This window comes from Neolamprologus multifasciatus, chromosome 20 (assembly GCF_963576455.1).
Source record: "Neolamprologus multifasciatus chromosome 20, fNeoMul1.2, whole genome shotgun sequence".
Lineage (NCBI taxonomy): Eukaryota > Metazoa > Chordata > Actinopteri > Cichliformes > Cichlidae > Neolamprologus > Neolamprologus multifasciatus.
The window spans coordinates 19,516,807-19,538,423 of NC_140458.1; the positions used below are offsets into that span (position 1 = coordinate 19,516,807).

At 39.4% G+C, this 21,617-nt stretch overlaps 1 protein-coding gene and 1 long non-coding RNA gene across 4 annotated transcripts in view; one reads left to right on the forward strand and one right to left on the reverse strand.

Annotated features, from left to right (window-relative positions):
* Positions 1–21,617, reverse strand: part of tbc1d22b (TBC1 domain family, member 22B) — a 29,426-nt gene that overhangs the window by 2,747 nt on the left and 5,062 nt on the right. Inside the window, exons 2-13 of one of the 3 annotated variants that reach the window (XM_085144662.1) lie at positions 19,281–19,337; positions 17,345–17,537; positions 17,066–17,228; positions 14,099–14,266; positions 11,665–11,735; positions 11,269–11,397; positions 11,114–11,179; positions 8,862–8,976; positions 8,588–8,694; positions 8,440–8,515; positions 8,215–8,342; positions 6,286–6,381 (exon numbers count right to left, since the gene is read on the reverse strand). In XM_085144662.1, coding sequence (XP_085000788.1) covers positions 6,286–6,381; positions 8,215–8,342; positions 8,440–8,515; positions 8,588–8,694; positions 8,862–8,976; positions 11,114–11,179; positions 11,269–11,397; positions 11,665–11,735; positions 14,099–14,266; positions 17,066–17,228; positions 17,345–17,537; positions 19,281–19,337 — 1,369 coding nt within the window. Of the gene's footprint in view, positions 1–6,285; positions 6,382–8,214; positions 8,343–8,439; positions 8,516–8,587; positions 8,695–8,861; positions 8,977–11,113; positions 11,180–11,268; positions 11,398–11,664; positions 11,736–14,098; positions 14,267–17,065; positions 17,232–17,344; positions 17,538–19,280; positions 19,338–21,617 lie in introns of all 3 variants that reach the window. The other 2 variants (XM_085144661.1, XM_085144663.1) reach the window with 2 other exon arrangements.
* Positions 1,672–11,397, forward strand: LOC146494835 (uncharacterized). Its single transcript, XR_014871396.1, has 2 exons — positions 1,672–2,596; positions 2,684–11,397. It is a non-coding gene; the product is annotated as an uncharacterized LOC146494835 (long non-coding RNA).

The window sequence follows — 21,617 nt, forward strand, 5'->3', positions numbered from 1 at the left end:
TACTTACAAAAGAATTGTATGCATAGATAAACAAATACAAGAACAGTATTCAGAAACAACAATATACAGTGGGGCAAAAAAGTATTTAGTCAGCCACCGATTGTGCAAGTTCCCCCACTTAAAATGATGACAGAGGTCAGTAATTTGCACCAGAGGTACACTTCAACTGTGAGAGACAGAATGTGAAAAAAAAATCCATGAATTCACATGGTAGGATTTGTAAAGAATTTATTCGTAAATCAGGGTGGAAAATAAGTATTTGGTCAATAACAAAAATACAACTCAATACTTTGTAACATAACCTTTGTTGGCAATAACAGAGGTCAAACGTTTACTATAGGTCTTTAGCAGGTTTGCACACACAGTAGCTGGTATTTTGGCCCGTTCCTCCATGCAGATCTTCTCAAGAGCAGTGATGTTTTGGGGCTGTCGCCGAGCAACACGGACTTTCAACTCCCGCCACAGATTTTCTATGGGGTTGAGGTCTGGAGACTGGCTAGGCCACTCCAGGACTTTCAAATGCTTCTTACGGAGCCACTCCTTTGTTGCCCGGGCGGTGTGTTTTGGATCATTGTCATGTTGGAAGACCCAGCCTCGTTTCATCTTCAAAGTTCTCACTGATGGAAGGAGGTTTTGGCTCAAAATCTCACGATACTTGGCCCCATTCATTCTGTCCTTAACACGGATCAGTCGTCCTGTCCCCTTGGCAGAAAAACAGCCCCATAGCATGATGTTTCCACCCCCATGCTTCACAGTAGGTATGGTGTTCTTGGGATGCAACTCAGTATTCTTCTTCCTCCAAACACGACGAGTTGAGTTTATACCAAAAAGTTCTACTTTGGTTTCATCTGACCACATGACATTCTCTCAATCCTCTGCTGTATCATCCATGTGCTCTCTGGCAAACTTCAGACGGGCCTGGACATGCACTGGCTTCAGCAGCAGAACACGTCTGGCACTGCGGGATTTGATTCCCTGCCGTTGTAGTGTGTTACTGATGGTGACCTTTGTTACTTTGGTCCCAGCTCTCTGCAGGTCATTCACCAGGTCCCCCCGTGTGGTTCTGGGATCTTTGCTCACCGTTCTCATGATCATTTTGACCCCACGGGATGAGATCTTGCGTGGAGCCCCAGATCGAGGGAGATTATCAGTGGTCTTGTATGTCTTCCATTTTCTGATGATTGCTCCCACAGTTGATTTTTTTCACACCAAGCTGCTTGCCTATTGTAGATTCACTCTTCCCAGTCTGGTGCAGGTCTACAATTCTTTTCCTGGTGTCCTTCGAAAGCTCTTTGGTCTTGGCCATGGCGGAGTTTGGAGTCTGACTGGTTGAGGCTGTGGACAGGTGTCTTTTATACAGATGATGAGGTCAAACAGGTGCCATTCATACAGGTAACGAGTGGGGGACAGAAAAGCTTCTTACAGAAGACGTTACAGGTCTGTGAGAGCCAGGGATTTTCCTTGTTTGAGGTGACCAAATACTTATTTTCCACCCTGATTTACGAATAAATTCTTTACAAATCCTACCATGTGAATTCATGGATTTTTTTTTCACATTCTGTCTCTCACAGTTGAAGTGTACCTCTGGTGCAAATTACTGACCTCTGTCATCATTTTAAGTGGGGGAACTTGCACAATCGGTGGCTGACTAAATACTTTTTTGCCCCACTGTAAATATGCTAGGGGGAAAGTAACTGATCAAGCCAAAGAATAACGTGATTGAAAGATCTTGATTTATTCACAAAAACCAATAGTTTTTATAGCTTTTGGATAGTGGAGTTCTCAATTGAGTTAAGATACTGTACAAGTTCAAAGGAGAATAAATAAAAAGAGGGATGTCTTCCTAAACATTTGGACTTATGAATATAAAATTTAGCCATTAAAATTAACAAGTTAATCATATATCTGTTATCAAAGTTGAATTGTTTTTGGTTTTTGTGCAGACCAAACAAAACATATTTCCAAAACAGTACAAATCCTTTAAATATATTTTCTGAAATAAAAACACATAAATTCTGCCAAAAATCTTGTACAAGGTTACAAAACCAAAAAAGATGTATAGTAGATTCCTTGGAAGTTTTACAAAAGCTACAGCTTGTATCAATGTCTAATTTGAATTTGCTTTGAAGATAATCTTTAGAAGGATAAATTCTGTGTATTAATTTATAAGAAATATCTTTAATTTTGTTGGTAATTAAAAACTGATTTGTTAGGAGGTGGTGGGTAGGTGTATTGTTGTTCTTGGGTTTTGTTTCCCTTCTTGGCACAAGTAGGCGGGGCGGGGCTTGATGGCATTCCGGCGCATCGGACGTCATCAGTGAGCGCTTTTATGGAGCTGAGTCTCGGACGTCTGGTTTTGGAGTATTGTCGTTTTCATAAGTGGTAACGTGTTGGTGCAAGCTGAATCTGTTGATTCCACGCGACTGAGCTGCATGTTTTTAGGATCCATCACCTGCCTGCTTCTCCTTTGTTCTAGCCTGTCTCGCTGCCTGCTCACCTGCCTAGTTTTCTGTGTATTGGCTTCTTTGGATCCGTGACGGAGAGTTACTTCGTACCAGGCTGTGACCACCACTACAGCTGTATTTCTGTGTTGCAAGTAAGCTCTCCAACTCTCCCCATCCACTTTTAGTTTAACTCTCGGCTATCGATGTACTCTGTAACTTTGTTTGTCCCTCGTTTTCAGGTAATTCCAGTGCGTCATCGGTCCGCCCGCATACCTCGGCTCCGTCTCATCCTTTCAGCGCTGCTCTCTGTGCACATTTTTACCTGTCACTGTATATAGCCCCTTCCCTTGTAAATATTCCCCCATCATTGTATATAAATCTGCATCACTACTATCCTGTGCTCGTGTGTGTTTCTGCCACTAAATCCATCTGGATAAAGTCCCCCTAACATGATTAGGGAGTCTCCAAACTTCGTTCCACATAATACTATCTGACAGCCGGTTCCAGAAAAAAATGACATATGGTAGCGTGGTTATGATACTCTGAAATAAAGCTCTGATCGATTTATTGTTGTTTTTAGATTGCTTAGAAAAGCAAATCTTGCCAACAAAAGTTTGTATGGGAGATGCCAACGGCCTGTGGAATGAAGTGATATTAGGTTGATTCTTAAACAGCATACAAACCCCTGATGGTATTGATCCAAATACTTTTGTATAATCATGACGATTTATAGCTAAATTGAAATCTAAACAAAATTCTTCATAGGAGAAAAGCCTACCATTTGAATCAAATAATTGGTTGACTAAAACAATGTTATTCCTAAACCAACTATCTAAGAAGAGAGATTTTCTTTTAAATAAAACATCCTTGTTATTCCAGATATAATAACTGTGTGGACTAAAGTTATGCTTGTAAATAAGAGTCCATGCTAAAAAAGCTTGACAATGAAAAGCAGAGATTTTTAAAGGGATTTTATCAATATCAAAATTACAAGTAAGGAAAAATTCAGTGCCACCTAACTTAGAAAACATGAACACAGGTATAGTATTCCAAATGGAAGTAGGATTAGTAATTAGATTCTTTAACCAATTTATTTTGAATGTGTTATTTAAAGTGTTAAAATCTAACACATTAAGTCCTCCATTGACATAGGAGTTCATAAGAACTGTTTTTTTTAATGTAGTGTGTCCTATTTTTCCAGATAAAGTTGAAAAGTAACTTATCAATCTCTTTTATGAGTTTTTTATCAAGGTGCAATGCCAATGCAGCGTATGTAAGACGAGAGATGCCTTCGGCTTTAGTTATTAATACTTTGCCTTTTAACGACAAATCTCTTAAGAGCCACTGATTAAATCTGTGTTTGAGTTTCTCTAGAATAGGATAGAAATTTTGAGTGATTCTACTTTCCTGATTTTTGGTTATTATGATACCTAAATAACGAACTTCTTGTTTTATTGGAATGTTACACAAAGCTGTTTTCGAACATTCTTTTATTGCCATAAGTTCACATTTAGGAATATTGAAGTACAATCCAGAAGCTTTGGAAAATATGGAGATTGTTTCAATAGCAATAGAGATTTGATCTTCATCTTTTAGGAATAATGTAGTGTCATCCGCTAACTGTGTTATGAGTAAATCTTTGCCAATTAACGATATACCTTTTACATTGCTTGATTTCATATGGTTAGACAATAGTTGGGCAATTAACAAAAACAAGTATGGAGAAATGGGACAGCCTTGTCTTATCCCTCTTTGTATGTTAAATCTGGGTGAAGTACCGTTTGTTAATTTAATACTGCTGTTACTGTTATGGTATAATGTTTTAATCGCTGTAAGAGCCAAAACCATACTTATCCAGAGCTTGAAATATAAATTCATGCTCCACCGTATCGAAGGCCTTGTAGAAGTCTAAAAATAATATGAAACCATTGCAATTTATGAGGTCAGAATAATCCAGAATATCTAAAACCAATCTGATATTGTTAGTTATGTGTCTTTTGGGCATAAAGCCAGATTGTGTTTCATCAATAACAGAGTCAAGAACCATCTTAAGTCTGTTAGCTATAATTAGAGCAAATACTTTATAATCATTATTTAGCAAGCTAATTGGTCTCCAATTATCAATCATTAATAGGTCCTTATTAGGCTTCGGAATCAACGTAGTCAAACCTTGATTCATCGTAGTGGGAAGCTGTTGGTTTCCTATGCTTTCTGCAAATACCTCAAGAAGAAAGGGAGACAACTCTTCAGAAAAAGTTTTATATAATTCAGCAGTAAGACCATCCGTACCTGGAGATTTATTATTTTTTAATAGGCCAATTGCATCTTTGACTTCTTCTAATGAGATGGGTTGATCACATAATATAGAATCTTCTTGGCTGATAGATTTAACATTCAGCGATTCTAAGAGATGATTTGCAGCTTCCTGAGAAAATGTAGAGCTATAAAGTTCCTTATAGAAATGACTACAATGTTTAGAGATTAATCTGTAATCCTCTGTTATAACCCCATTTATCATTAATTTGCTAATATTATTTATGCTTGAGTGTTTCTTTTCTAAACTGAAGAAATAAATGGAATTATGCTCACCTTCTTCAAGCCATTTAGATCTTGATCTGATAAAAGCTCCTTTTGCTTTGTCTGTGTATAAACAATCTAATTTATCTTGTAATTTAGCAAGGTTCAATTTATCCTCTTCAGTTAAAGTGTCAATTTGTTTATTAGATAACTGTGTGATTTGAGAGATTATATTTTCTTCCTCTAATCTCTTGGATTTTGCATTAAGGCTGCCAACCTTCCTTAAATATTTGCCAATTTCAAATTTTAATGGCGGCAGCTACTTAGTTGTAATATTACTCTTTCTGGGTCACAAAATACACTTTTAAGATATTTTGAGGCGTGAATGTAGTTGTGTAAACGTCAGATACCTGCTCGGTTTACAAGACATCATATATTTGCAAAAGTGCTCCGACGTTTTCGGAGATCTGACACCCACTATCTCAAAGCTAACGGGAGGTCGAGACCTACTACAGCCGGGAGGAACACCGCTTTCCCGGCACATCGTGGCTCGACCTCCCGGTCGGCTTCGAGTCGGCGGCCTCCGAAGAATGCGGCTAAAACTTTTGCGAGCCCAAGTTCGTTTTGCGAGATCTCGCAAAAGTCCGTCTTAATTTTTTTTTTCTCCCATGTCCGCTGCGGGGCTCTGTAAATAAATGATTACACTGACATGTTGATGTTTAGAAGGATGAAAGAAAAGGAAGTCAAATTACAGTATTTAAACCTACTGCCCCCTTGCTCTAGTTCAGGGGTGTCGAACTCCAGGCCTCGAGGGCCGGTGTCCTGCAGGTTTTAGATATCACCGTGGGTCATCACACCTGAATGAAATGATTAGTTCATTACCAGGCTTCTGGAGAACTTCAAGACATGTTGAGGAAGTCATTTAGCCATTTAAATCAGCTGTGTTGGATCAAGGACACATCTAAATCCTGCAGGATACTCGAGGCCTGGAGTTTGACACCTGTGCTCTAGTTCATCATCTTAGTCACTAGTTTCAAGTCTTACCAATTGCAGCAGATTTATTTAGTAATAAATGATGGTACCATTAAGAGTAAAATACACATAAAAGCAGGATATGATGCAGGAAGTGGCTATCTTATGATTGATCGAAAACAGGTTAGACCAGCATCAAAATTGAAGGAGAACTACAAATGATGTGATTTAAACGTTTACAAAGTAAAGTTGATTAATTTTAACTCAGAAGACTCCGCCCTTCTCCGCCAGTCTGCCTTAAATGGGTCATATTAGTTTCTCTGCCGTGACTGGATGACATAGACAAATGTACCTGAAAGTCAACCATGGACAGGATTTCTTTGCGCCACTTAATGAGGAAAGCCGCACAGACGTACAAGTGGAAGTGGGAAAAACCCTCTGCTTCAGCCTGTGGAAAACAGAATAATGGTAGCCAATTATACAAATCAGCTTCAATCAAGAAAAGATTTGTCTAATGACTTACAAATACTGTGTAACAGGCCAAATATTGCAACCACTGACATACACAAAGGTTCAATTATTGTGAGTGATTGAAAACGGCATTCTTTCTAATGTTCAGAAAGAGGCAACTCCTTTGACTGCCAAAAGAAGAGTCCTTGTACAGAATTCTGTGAGGGAAAAAATGTTACTTTTCACTTTATCTTCGACCTCAATGAACACTTTTCTGATGGGTTTATTCAATTCAGTTTTATATGTATAGCCTCAAATCACCAAAACAGTCACCTCAATTCACTTAATATTGTAAGGTATAGACCCTACAATAATACAGGGAAACCCCTATCAATCAGAAAACCTCCTGTGTGAAGGAAAAACTCCCAGCTAACAGGAAGAACCAGTCTCATGGAGGGGCATCCATCTGCTGTGACCGGTTGGGGATGAGGAGGAGGAAGGAAACTTACAAGCTCTATCGCTTGTTTCAAGTCTTGTTTAAGATGTCATGAGGTTAATTTATTAAACCATCATTTGGTGTAAAATATAAGAATGCTTTGATGTATGACTACTTTGGTGATTCATTTTGAGTGTGCAGTGTCTCTTGGATTCTTAGTCACATCCACCCCTTGGCTATCATGTCCAGTTTTCTAACATGATTTCCAAAAGAGAGTATCCTGTCCATCCTTTATGTCACACTGCAGTTTGTACTGCTGTTGCACTGGATTACTTTATTTGAACTATTCTCCACCAGTCATAAGTGCATTAACTACTTTGTAGGATAACAGATTTCCATTGTTGTCATCGGTGTACTGTTTATCACCAATGGAACAATAAAGGTGCCTGGAACCACACAAGTCCTTGTAACTCTCTGCATCCTCAATTAATGTTCATGTGATCCATGCTGACCTGCTGCTCACTTCTGGAGGGGAGTGCAGTGTGCAAAATTAACCTCACCATCAAAACTTTTCATTAAAAGCCAAAACTGGTACATTAATAAAACTGGTAGTGGCTATAACAATTTAGTATGTGGCATCTAATCTGGTAAAAAATGTGAATGTGTAAAATCACCTTTCAGGTATTTTCTTTTGTAACAGTCCTATACCCATTTTGTAATTATAAGATGTATAATGCCACACATGTTGGACTAATGAGCTTGAATAGTTTTACAGTCTATCAGGGCCCCATTATGCCCACTGTCTCATGCCAGGCAAATTGGAATCTGTCATTTCTGTTGTTCATGCACTCAAGATTTTTGTAACCTGGCGTGCTAAATGAAGACAGGAGGATTGTGTCGATTGTTACTGTGATTATAATGACACAGATGCTCAGAGATTTATAGATTATACAGAGGAGATGATGCAACAGTTTGAAAATATGACTTTGTGTAAAAAAAAAAAACTTTTCAAAGCAATTTATTTGTGTCCCATTTTGACAACTTCTACACCAGCACTGATGTGCAGGATTTGTTTGAGTTGTGACACTTATCATTCAGGAGAATACTGCAGCGAGTACCTGTGCTGTAACGGTCAGCATAAAGGGATACAGCCATGTGATGATGTCACCAGTGACACGCAAAGTGACCAGTGTGGTAAGTATAATGGGGCCATCAGAGATCAGATGCACATCACAAGATTTCATGAAATTTCTTCATCTTGACCCACAGAGCATAAAATAAGCTGCACTACAGATGCAGACGCACTGACTGAAACAGCAGCAAATTGTCTGAGACAGCTGTGACTTGTGTTCATTGCTCATAAAAGCTCAGATAATGGTGGACACCCTGCCTTACCTGGTAGGTGTCCCAGAGACGGATAGTGCAGCGGAGTGGCAACTCCCTCATCAGAAGATTGTTCATCCACCGGAAAGCAAACTGCAGGTACTCCACTTCATACCTCTTGAAATGATTGTGAATGTCCTCTGGCAACAGACACAGATACACACACCTGTTAAAACTGGGTCTCCTGCTGTTAGCTTGTGGAAACAGGTTTCCCTAAGCATAAGCTTGTCCACGTACCATCTATCCTGCTGACCAGCTCCTCTAAAGCTTTCACTTTGTTCTGGATTCCAGGCTGAGCAAAGGTGTAGTTGTCCTGAAAAGAAATAAATTTCAATAAAGTTGTTTACTAATTTTAAATTAGCACTGATTGAGATTGTGTCCCGACCTGTATTCCATCCAGCAGCTTGCTCATGCACCAGAAACTGTCAGCTTCAATATTTCTCTGAGTTTCCAGAGGTAGTGCTGCTACGTCAAAGTTCTCCATATCCTCCGCTGCAAAAACAAACAACACTGACTGAGACTGATGACTCATATCAAGTCTTCTCTGATGTGAGCTGAGCTTTGATGAAGAAATTTAAAATTGTCGACATTCAATATATAACCGAACTAGAAAAAGAACAAACCAAATGTTTTCCCCCCCGATTCAACGTGTAACTTACTGACAAACTCTGACAGGAAGACAACAAAAAAAGGTGTGACCAGATCGTTGATTCCTTGAACGTAACCGCTGGCTGGGTGACGGATGGCCCAGATAAAGAGAATTCGCTCAAAAATCTGAGGAAACAAGGAGAATTACTGCTAATGTTCAGCTCCAGCGTGGAAGTCTTTTTTTCTTTTGATTCCTGTCCACATTTTCGGTCTTATGTCTGTAGACACATATAAGCGTCTGTAAAAAATAGCATGAATGCTTTGAAGTGTGTTTTACAGACTGTTGAAACTGTTGTGTACATTAACTGAGGTGCCACAACATGACTGGTATGTCTAATGCTTATACCTGGGTAGTGTGGGCAATATTCTTGAAACTAACTGTGTTAAGTAATAAGACTATCCTACAGCACATTAACTACTGATAAATTACATGTACACTGGTGGTCAAAAGTACCCCAAGAAAGACTTATTTTCTAACCCTAATTTCACAATATTATGTGACAGCATTTCAATGTACAATATGAACAGTATCACAAACATAAAGAAAAGCAAAATATTTTTATTTGACAGGTGTTGTCATGAGATTTGAGCAGCTGTAAGAACAAAAAACTGAAGAGCTCAGGGAGTTTACAGAGGAGGTTGTCAACTGGTCTCAAAGAGTTCAGGTTCTGGCAAACCAAGTAAGGAAAAGGAAGGACAGGAAGGCTTCCCTCGGGATTTGTTCTGCTATCTTGGACTTGAGACCTAACCAACACATCCTTGGTGGAGGATTATGAAGACCTTGGGGAAAGTATCAGCCATTACTCTGGCAAGGCTTACCAAAGGAGCTTCTTTGTGGCATGGCATTTAGTGTAGATGAAGGCTCTGGATATCAGTAGGCTGTAACATTATGTTGAGATCGGGATCAGTAACGGTTGAGTGCTGGGTGAGACTTAGATTCTTTCTCGGATGTCAAGTTTGGAGGTATTTAAAAGGAACACGAACATATGTAAATCCTTAAGAGTTGACAGAGGCTGTACATTTTACCATTAATGTAAATACATGTTTGTGCTGAATATTCAGAAATAATTATTGTCATGTGTAATATCTTGGTTGTTTTGCAAAGCCACTGAAAATCACTTCCTTTGAGGAACAGGCTGGGCTCAGTGCATTTCCTTTTTAACAGCTAACTTCCTCTGGAGTGTACAAATCTGATGAAGCTTCTTCCTCAATGACAGGCACATTCACCACACTATACAACCCTGTATCACTTACAGTGTTGTCAATGCTTTTCACAATGAGTCCAGCCACAGAACAAAGCTGGAATGTTAACTTTTTGAGCAAATTAAGATGATATGCTGTATATCAGCACACACAAATAAAGACAATGAAAAACTTCATTATCCCAAATTAGTTTTTCAGTAAAGTAAAATATGACTTCTCAAAAGGTGAGTTCCCTTCATGGATTTATCTTCCTCCAGAAAACATTTTTCTCCATGCAGAATCTGGCTTTGTAAAAAAGACTGACCAGTTGCTATGTTCCCTGCTGATCTGCACTAATAGAATAAAAAAATAATAATAATAAAAAATCTTTTATAGTATACATAGTCCCTGTGCAGCCAGCCAGGAGACCCTGCCTGTTTCTTCATAAGAGCAAGACTTTAAACATTTTTAATAACATATTCATAAGGAATTCAAAGTGGAATGTGTAACATATCGTTATTCTTAAGTGGTGTACATACAGGAAGAGATCAGTAGCTATATGGTGACCAGAGACCATAATGCCAATAAAATTCAATATCTGCCATGACAATGAAAGGCGAGTTAACCACTGGCGAGAGTAGGTGGGTTTCTGACAAACTAATGTCAACTTTGAGGGGACACAAATGAAATCAGTGGGAGGATAAAATTGAAAGAAAACAAAAAATCCAGAACTTACAATGATGCCAGCGACAAAGCAAAGCCTCACATTACATGTCTTATAAAAGCAGTAACTCATACTAGGGGCTTAGCTATTAATATAATCTCAACATAGGACAATCTGTTGTGATGTACCGCTTAAACATTTTGTAATAGTGGAAACGCTGAACTGAACCAAGAATTAGCTAGAGCCACTATCTCCAAAACAAAAACAAGTCCCTGGTTCACTTTAAACTGGAGAAACGAACCAACCAAACATTAAAATAATGTCGGTATTCCGACCCTCATCATGAACATAGAAAACGAGACACGTGTACTTTGGAGAAACAACTGAGATATTGGAGCTGCTTTTCAGTAATCTTACCTCTTGTACTGCAGGCTGCTGAAACAAGGGAATCAGAGGATTTGTTCTTGGAATGTCAATGTGGATCTGACAGGAACAAATGTTGACATGTTAGGTCATGGATCTTTTACATACATAAACTACATCTCTTTTTTGTATTTCAGCTGCAGCATCACCTGTCTGTATGTGTCTTTATAGTGCTCGTCTGTTCTGGAGTGGTAATACTGCTCTATGAACCTGAAATATTCCTCTCGCTTCCTTTTCAACACCAGCTCTCTGCGTTCCTTGTTGGCTGGCAGGTAGCCCTGAACGAGCCATTAGAAAGGTTAAGATACAGAAAAAAACAACCCTTTTTTGATTAGCTGAACAATTTCAGAGGAACAGAACAGGCTGACCATTAGATAAGACTTGAGATATGTTCGGCTGTAAAGATAAAGCTTTTAGCATTATCTGAAAATTTTTACGAATCAAACAAAAATAATAAAAAAAATTGAGCTATTGAGACAGAATGCTTTGGATTATTAAATGCTGAGAAAAATGTGCTTTTGCAAAACTGAAGGTCACAGCCTTACAGAAAGAAGTCTCCATGTGATTGGCCGGACTTCTCTTGGTATGCCTGACCAGCTGTGCTTGCGGAGTTCTTCTGTAACAGCACAGAGCAAGATAGAAACAAGCACTGTCAATGCTATATAGAAACCAGAGCAGAGATCAGCACAACCTACACAACTAGTGACGAGTCACCCATGCAATAGAAAAATAAAGCTGTAAAATCAGTTTAATAGAAAAAATGTGATGTTCAGCTTTACAAAAGAGAGTTCTTTTGGTGAAAAAATCTCATCAAGTCCTTCATTACTTGTGTTAACAGGTTTATTAAACTGAAGGCTGTGTGGGTTCTTTCAGACAAACCCGTACCACATATTCTGGATCCATTTCTTTCTGGTGACAAGCTCATAAAGTTTCGCAGTCTATTATTTAGCTTGACATTCCAGTACAATAAGTGAAATCATTATCATGTTGAGCACTGATGACAGAAAAGACATTAAAAGAAAATGGCTACAACCTGAAAAATACATGTCTACAGAAAAATCTAACTTCTAAAGCACAAACACAACCAAAGTCTTTTAGAAGAAAGTCTCAGCACACGAGAGGCATTGTGAAGTGCAGTTCTTTCAAAGTGCGATCTAGCTCACAGATATTTCATTTCAGAAATCTTTGAGGACCAGTCTTACAATGTTCCTAGCTACAGCCTAAAGTGCAACAGTTACAACACGCCAGCAGTTCCTCTTAAAAGCTGGTGAGATACTGTGCCAATTTTATTAAATATGTATGACATGTTAATTCACACTACACATTTGAGTTAAAATCAGGCTTACTGTGCAGCCAGAGTTTCCATTTTATTTGCACATGGGTGAATCAACTGGAGCTCACACTGTGTGTAAATACCCAGAGCCTGGTTGTTTTCATCTAGTGATAGTTAACAAAATTACAAGTTGAACAATGTCCTCTCTATGTCCTCAGTGTTTACAAAATCAACATCCAGCAATTACTTTTTAAAAGCTGAATTTGAATTGCTTATCATTTAAGTTGTTACATAGATGTCTTCATGAGCAATGTTTATTTGCATTACATTTAAGAGATCGCTGACCTTTCCTTTGAGCTGCATTGAGGATTATAGTTAATTTGTAAATTTGTAAATTTTGGATCTTGTATGGGTAATGAAAGAAATTTCTCTGCTCTACCAAAAACATATAGAAATATATAAAGGCTTACATAGACTCTTGTAAGTAGAGTCTACGGAGCTTGGAAAGAAAAGCGTCTGGACTTCTTTAAGTTGCTTGAAGACATTTCACCTCTCATTTGAGAAGCTTCTTCAGTTCTAAGGTCAAACGGTGGACAGTCCCAGATTTTAAGCCCTATGGGAGTGTCCCCGAGAGGGTCATGGACCCCCTATTGATCCTCTACATAATCACATGAGCCAAGGTGTGAAAACGGGTGTAAAATCCAGAACTCTCCACCAATTGCGCTTAGAACTGAAGAAGCTTCTCGGATGAGAAGGAACCTCATCCATGAAGTCCAGACACCCTTCTTTCCAAGATACTTAGACTCCGATGACCTGGATGACTGAGAACCTTCACAGACCTCTCAATTAGACCACAAAAATGTCAAATTAATCAAATCAAATTATCCTAATTTATTGATTTTCAGCAAGTGTGAGCACCTCTATAAAAGCAGAAGTTTTGGCAGTTTGCTTGTTTGGAGTTAACACCATATCACACAGAAAAGACATCAGCACTGATCTTAGAGGTGCAATTGCTGCTGTTTATCAGTCTGGGAAGGGTTATAAGGCCATTTCCAAACTATCCAAGTCCATCATTCTACAGCAAGAATGATCACTCGCAAGTGGAAAACATTCAAGACAACTGCCAATCTCAGCAAATTCACCCCAAGGTTCAGTTGAAACTGAAACTTCCCTGACCAGTTAATTTACAACATAATGGCTAAACGGGCCATTGCAACACGCTGATCATTTCCTTTTTCAAAGTCCAGACCTCAACCTTGTTGTAAAGAAGAGTGGGCCAAAATTGCTCAGTCAGCAATATGAGAAGTGTCAGATATAGCTGGTTGATTACTGATTGATTGCTGCTAAAAGTACTTCTACAAGCTACTAAATCATGGGCTGTACTTAGTTTTTCCACACACTGCGTCTGCTTTTTGGCTCAGTTTTTGTAAAAAAAAAAAACCACAGTGTAATACGTCACATTTTTTGTTCATATTGTTGTATTGAAATAATCTTAGAATCAGTTTTATACATAAAAAAAATATTTTCTTTTCAGGATGCCTGCACATTATACTTGCATGTCAATAATCGGTTTCCTTGCTGATGTATGGTACTGTAAATTATTAGGTAGCTATCTTCTGATTCAACAAAAGGCACGGGCTTCCTGCAACGATCACAGTCCTTTAGCACATCCCAATATAAGGGAAAGGCTGCTTCTCTTGCTGTACCTAGGTCAGTGTTGGGACTAGCCAGTAGCTGCCTGAATTTGTCCAGCCGGCTTTTCTCCCGCACTGTCATAGGTGGTGCCCCTGATGCATTCTGGTCCGAGATGCGAGCCACCAATGGGATGATGGGACGAACTGGGAGAGACTGCTGCTTCTGCAGTGTGGAGCGAACTGCATAAGGAGCACACGGATTAAAAACAAGAGGCAACTTTACAATGGAGAATGAAAACAAGCAAGAGCCACGATATTAAAGGAACAATAAAAAGGTTCAAATATTTTCCAAATGCAATTAATCTTAAATTAAACAAGTAAAGCTAAAGAGATGCATATTACTTTACAACAATCTCCTTAAGCTATGCAATTATTTTCTTACTTTGTTGCCATATTTATTTCTGTGGTCAGGTATTTATTCCTTGGTGGGAGTTGTTGACCTACTATTGATCCTGTGCCTCACCAAAAAAGGCACAGGTCATTACCAGCAGAGGTTTTGGGTGAAACCATTGGGAAACCTTGCCTCACCCTATTATGTGACCTCACCTGATGTGAGTGGGGGCTAAGGTGCCTGGGAAGGGATCTCAAAACTGGATTGTAGGTGGAAGACAGTCAGTGTTGTAAGTCACCAAGACTGTGACTTTGTAAACACATAAAGGCAGTTTAATAGGATTAAATTAGCTGAAGTGTTGACTACTGGCTAAGGCTACATCCACACTAATGGGTTTTCGTTTGAAAACGCATTGTTTTCTCTCCATTTTGGCCTCCCGTCCACACTGAGACAAGGCTTTCCCCAAGGAAAAACGCAGCGTTTTGAAAACGCCCTTGAAAACGCATACATTTCAAAATGGAGCTGCCCCGTCGCAGTGTGGACACTCGAAAACGCAGGCTTTCTAAAACAATGACGCATTTTAGTCATGTGATGCAGTCATGTGACCAATTTAACAAAGATAGGGGAGTGCATTATATAGCAGTTGTTTTGATTGCTCTCAATTTTGACAGCCCTAAAAAAGATTAATATCAGTTTGTACATGCTCCAGATAGCTTTTCTTCAAATTCTTTAATTCTCACTCACTTTTGCGCATGCGCAGGACTGGAATGTAAGCGTTTTTGGCCGTTTCAATGTGGACGCACAACTCTGTGAAAACGACTGAAAAAGCTAGTGTGGACGCGGAGCGTTTTCAGACCAAAACGCCTTTTTCAAATCTATCCGGGCCAGTGTAGACGTAGTCTAAGAAAGGCTAGTGGGAGACCAGTCAACAATGTGAATATTCAGAAACTAGGTGACTTCTGAATAAAGATTCAGCTGACTATTCATCATACGAAAAGCCACTAGATTTGAAACAGTGATCCTACTCATAAAGCTGAGGGTAAAGTTAATTAAGGATTAATGAAACCTGTTTTCCATGTATAATTTTTCATTATTCACACAGTCCTACAATTACATCTGGCATTGATCTTTCATCCTGTCACATATAAGACATTTGCAGACGGGAGTTCTCTTTATTCATGTGCAGAACTTCAAAAAGAAAAATAAACTTTTCTTATTCAATTTCATAACTTATGAACTTATGAAAGGGGATTTCTTATGCTTATTTTCCAATCCATATTTTTAGTCTTTAGTCTATTAGCTCAGACTCACAGTTCAAAATAATCCTTGTTTATCAAAAACGGGTCCTTGGTGCAGCCCATCAGTTCTTTCAGCTATTTCAGTTCTCTTCCCCCTACCTTTTGAGACAACAGTCTTCTGACTGAGTGCCAATCCAAACTTGTTTGAAAAGCAGTTGGGTGGGACTTCTGTGCTGACAATCAGAGCTGTTTGTCCAAGGTGAACATGTAAGATAATCTCAGTGATATTAAACAGAGGCAATAGCAGAAAAAATAGTCTGAAACTGAGTGTTTGGAGCAGTCTACAGCCTGAGTGACTCACAGGGATTTCTGCTGTACGCTGTTTGGTGAAACTGACAAATCTACTGAATTAAAGGCCTCCATTAAACTTTGGTTTTCTTAAAGGTGGATAATGAAAGGATATTCTTTTGGCAGACTGACTCCCAAAATATTTTGGACTCTGTCTGAAGAAGTCTGAAGAAGAGGGACTGACATTTTATGCTGCATAGGTCCATCTTATCTCAGTATTGTAGGAATAAAATGTTCCCCCAAGCATTTTTGATAAATAAGGTACTTAGGTTGGGTACATATAACCTGGCGTTCTGTAAAAAGTGTTGTGAAGTTTTGCATAAATTTTCCCTGTACTCAATCTTGTTAATTATTGAATTCACACATGACAAACTGTTTAAAATCAACCCTAATATCGAGGGGTTGCAAGAGATTTTACAACCTAAATCCAGGCACACTAACGGTAATTAAACACTGTACTTCCCTCATAGGCTCTTAAAAGAAAGCACTTAGAGATATTAATGGTATAGAGGCTGAACAAGAATTTGCAACTGTTAATTCATGCTTATTATAAATTATATAATTTCATCACAACAACATAACTGGATTGAAATCTGGGGGGCTGGTACATCACAAGAAGAGCTAGTCACAGAAAGAAACACTGGTTAGGATAAGATTATCAATGAAGTAGAAACTGATTTCACTTATTCTGTGTGAATGTGGCTTATGAGACAGAGTTGGTCAGATAATTATTAAATCACATGTGCTCTCTCTGTAATACTAATCCTGTATACATCTTTATTTTAGTATTTCTAGTTCTATTTTTTGAACATAAAGAAAACCTAAAGACATTAATTGTACAGCAGTAAGATAAATAAGTGGTATACAGTCCTCTGTTGTCTGCATTACTCAATTGTGATGATGTCATGGAACATCAGACACATCCTAAAGGCCTTGCTATAATCCCACCAGCCCTAACTGCAGTCTTAAATCCCACCTGTGAAAATCTGTAATTAGCTTCACTATGAATCACCTGATAATCTGCTCTGTAGATCTTAAACCTGCAGCATATTAGCCACATACCTGAAGATGTGTTAAGGTGTGCATCGCTGCTAGACTTGACAACCTTGCCATTGGCTTGCTCGTACTCCGTGTCCTCCTCCTGCACATCCTGAAGGTTTGGACCTTCTGTCGTGGGTGGTGCCAATCTGTGTGAAACTGCACATTCTGTGTCACCTGCTTGATGCTGCTGAGATGAAAATAATATCAAATTAAAAGACACACTAGAATGTCTCTTTTCTTTTCACACTTGTTCATTTTCTTTACTGCTGACTGACAAAAAAAATCAAATCTTGTAGCTACTTGGTTCTGTATGGATGACGTAGTGTGCAGGCCTGGTGGTATAGATACAGCTGGGTTGAAGGTGCCAAGGAATTCTTCATCCTCCTCATCATCAATATCCCAAGCATCGTTGGTGCTGCGGGCAAACTCATAAAAGCTGGAGGCTTTTTTGGTCTTGATATTGTTGAACTTGGGCTTTGTGTCTTTGGGATACCTGCAGGGAGACAGATTGAAATATCAAACAAGCAGAAAAGAGAAAGAAACCAACCAAAAAACAACTTTAGGAGATGATGTCTTGATGCATGTTCAATCATTCAGTTAAGGAAATCCCTTAAAAGTCAATTCTGTTCATCTAGACGTAGAGTTTTCAGTGGGAGAAATGTTTTGTCACTCATCCAAGTGACTTCTTCAGTCTGAGACTGAAAACTTTTGGGGGTTTAGGAGATGATGCTGGTGCCAGGCAGTCCACACATACAGTGCGGTGGAAAAGGTATCCGGCCCCTCTCCGATTTCTTAGTTTGGTTCATTTCTCATACTTACATCTTGTGTTCTGATCACTCCCAATGAAAAGTTTCACTATCTCCAAACTGTAGACCATCATAGGAGGTCTCACTAACATCTTGTAAATCTTCCCATTTGCTCTAACTTGCAACCTTCTGGCACAAATCACTTGACACTCTCTTCTGACCGCTTTTGTGCCCATCCCAAGATATTTAAACTACACTACCTTCACAACCTACTCTTTGCAACAATTCTGTTTCTCATTTACTTGCTGCTACTAACTTTCATTGTTTTACCTTTCTAGTGCATACCTCCATCTCTCCAGCCTTTCTTCCATCAGATCCCTACTCTCACTACAGATCAATGTCATCTCCAAACATCACAGTCCATGGAAACTCCTTCCTGACTTCATCTGTCAGTCTGTCCATCACTATTGCAAACAAAAAGCGTCTCAAAGCTGATTCCTGCTGTATTCGCAACCCCACCTTGAACCCATCTATCACTCCTACCACACACCTCCCCACTGTCTTGCTATACTTACACATGTCCCCCACCACCGTCACTTACTTCTCTGCCATCCCTGACTTCCTCATGTAGTTCTATAGTTCCTCTCGTTCCACAAAGACACTAGTGAATTAGTCACTAGCTGTCCTCAATCTGTCTTCCTCTTTCGCACTGTCCTCATTCTTCAGCTCTTCAAAGAACTCCTTCCTTCTTCTCAAGACATTCTCTTCATTTGTAAGTACATTTCCATTCTATCCTTAATAAACCCAACCTGCTGCACATCCTTTCCAGCTCAATCTCTCTGCCCAGCCAATAAACACAAGTCGACTGTTCTGGCCTTAGTGTCCAACCTCACACAGAAATCAGTATTTCTTTGCTACCTGTCACTTCACTGTATGCCTAGCCTACCAGCATACTTGTCCATTTTCTTCATCTCCCTCACTATTCCACTTTTTCTTTGCCAACATTTGAATACTTTTCTGTACTTCCTCATTGCACCACCAAGTCTCCTTGTCCACTTTTCTCTGTCCAGTGAACAGAGAAAAACCCTAAACAGCCGTTTAGTACACTAAGCAGCTTCCCTCGGCATTACAATGGTACTTTCTCAGTCATCAGGTAACTTTGATTTAAGTCTGGTATTTACTCTTTCACAAAGGACCAGGTAGGTTTAGAAAAAATTTCCCCTTTAACATATGAAATAAATAAAAACACAAACTGTCTTTTGTATTTATTTGACATTATCTTTGTCTAATATTAAAAATCTGAGGAGCTGAAACATGTGTGACAAATATGCAAAACTATAAGAAATTAGGAAGGGGGCAAATATTTTTTCATAGCACTGTATTCAAGCACTTGCGGCAAGAAACAGCTACGAAATACATGTTATACTGAGATTAAAAGTTAAAATGTATTAACTGGGATGACGCGACACCATGCAGCCTACTGCACTTACGTGCGTCGCAATCGGGGGTCAAGAGGTGGATGCTGAGCTCCATAAACCGGTTGCACACTGTGGAAGATAACATGTAAAATGCCGTCATCTCTTCACCGAAAAACACACGCAGCTCTCGAGTGTCTAACTGAGCGAACAATCAAAGATGAACTTCTTAGAAGATGTTAATTAATAACTGTTCACAGGAATGTTGGCAGACATATGTCCTGGCCTCTGATGTGTTGCTCTTCTGAACTCACCGTTCTTAGTTTGAGTAAGTTGCTCAGTTTCTTTAAAATTAGTTAATTAATTACACAGCAAAGAGGGAGAAGTCACAGAGGAGAAGCAACATCTGGAAACAGATTGTATGACTATCAAAAATGTGTATATGGGAAAGGATATGCTTTATATGCTTTATAAGTGTTTAAAGAAAAAGGTGGGCCAACATAAAGCCTATGAACTGAACCCTGCACTGGAGAATTGTTACACCCCAAACATATAGGCAGGCTGTAGCCCGGCTAGAAGATCTGTACTGGCAGCAAACACAGTTGTCATTTCCTGTTGAGTGCATAATGACATCTATTTGATGTTTGGAACATCCCTAAAAATGAATTTCAAATCTGGGAACTATCTGAACATTTCTTTAATGATCCTGCAATGCTAAAATCCCAGTTGGTAAATCACAGACCCAACAAATACTGTTCTACATGCTGCCTTCCCTTCCACATGACTCAGTCAATCCCTTATATGAAATATCCCTATTTCACAAAATGAGCTTGTTTTAAGCATGCACTGAACAGAAGAAGTGGACAGCTTGCAGAGCGCCTGTGTTCTTTACCACCCTGTGGTGTGCAGTATGTTCAGCGGATTTGAGAATCTTAATACTCAGCTTCTTTCCAAATCTCTGGTGAACTAAAGCAAAGATAGTCTGGAGTGGTAGGATAGGATCTACAATTGCCAAAAATGCCTCTTACCAAATTTTTATTTGCATTCTATTAAAGTCTTTACTCAGCGGAAAAACACTGATAGCTGCCCATTTTGCGTTTCCTTTTTTTTTGCCCCTTCGACTTCATTAGTTACATGTTGCTAGTACCAGGCTGAACCTACTTTTGCCTTCAGAACTGCTTTAATTTTTTGTGGCACCGATTCAACAACGTGCTGGAAGCATTACTCTGAGGTTTTGGTCCATATTGCCATAATACAGGGGTGTCCAAACTCCGGCCCGCGGGCCAACTGCGGCCCCGCGATCCATTTTAATTGGCCCGCAAGTAATTTTATAAATAGAATCGAATATGGCCCGCACTTCAACTTTTGCTTGAGTGTATTGCACTTCTTAGTTTTAACACCAGGGGGAGCTACTGTCAATCGAGGCAGTTGCTCCACCAAAAAGGACAATCACAGAAGAAATTTAGCCCAAGTTAGTTACTAAACATGGCAGAACCAAAGAAGCGAAAGGTAGAAAGTGAATGCAGAAAATTTCAGACACGGTGGGAGAGTGAATATTTCTTCAAAGAATTCAAGGGGAAGTGTGTCTGTTTGATCTGCACTGAAATTATGGCAGTTATGAAAGAGTATAATGTACGACGTCATTATGAAACCAAACATCAGGCCTATGCATCCTACACTGGTGCTGAGCGAGAGCAGAAATTAAAGCAAAGGGTAGCTCTCCTGCGGGGTCAGCAACAGTAATTTTTTTCGTGCTCAAAAGGTCCAGGAGAAGGCTCCAATAGCCAGCTATGAGGTCGCCCAACTCATCGCAAGACATGGCAAGCCTTTTTCAGATGGAGACCTCATAAAACACTGGCCTCGTAAAGTCACCGAAATAATGCGCCCGTCAACAACGTCAGCATGTCCAGAAATCCAGTTGTTGAAGACTTGTCAGCCACATTAACTGCAACTGTCTGATAAAGCTGTGCTTTTGATCTTTACTCCATCGCATGCGATGAGAGCACTGATGCCACAGACTCCGCACAGCTGCTATTTTTTTTGCGGGGAGTGGACGAGCACTTTAGGTGAGTAAAAAATATATTCCACAGTACCGTGTGTTAATGTGCAGGTACATATGCTTCAAATATCAATAATGCGCATCAATTCTGTCACTACCCTGCTTTTGCACACCGCTTTCTTATATGCGCTGTGCACTGCCCACGTACACGCAAAGTCAGCTGATCTCATCTGATGCAGATTTGCTCCTTGATCAAGTGCCATTTGTTTGGATTTTTGGCACGAATGGCGATCAGCACCGCGGCTGGATGTCCCGATTTACTATACCCAGCGCAGCTGATACTCACCAGAATAATTTACTAAATTATATGCACTCCTGTTATTAAGTCCAGTTCAGTCTGTTAATGTTGATAA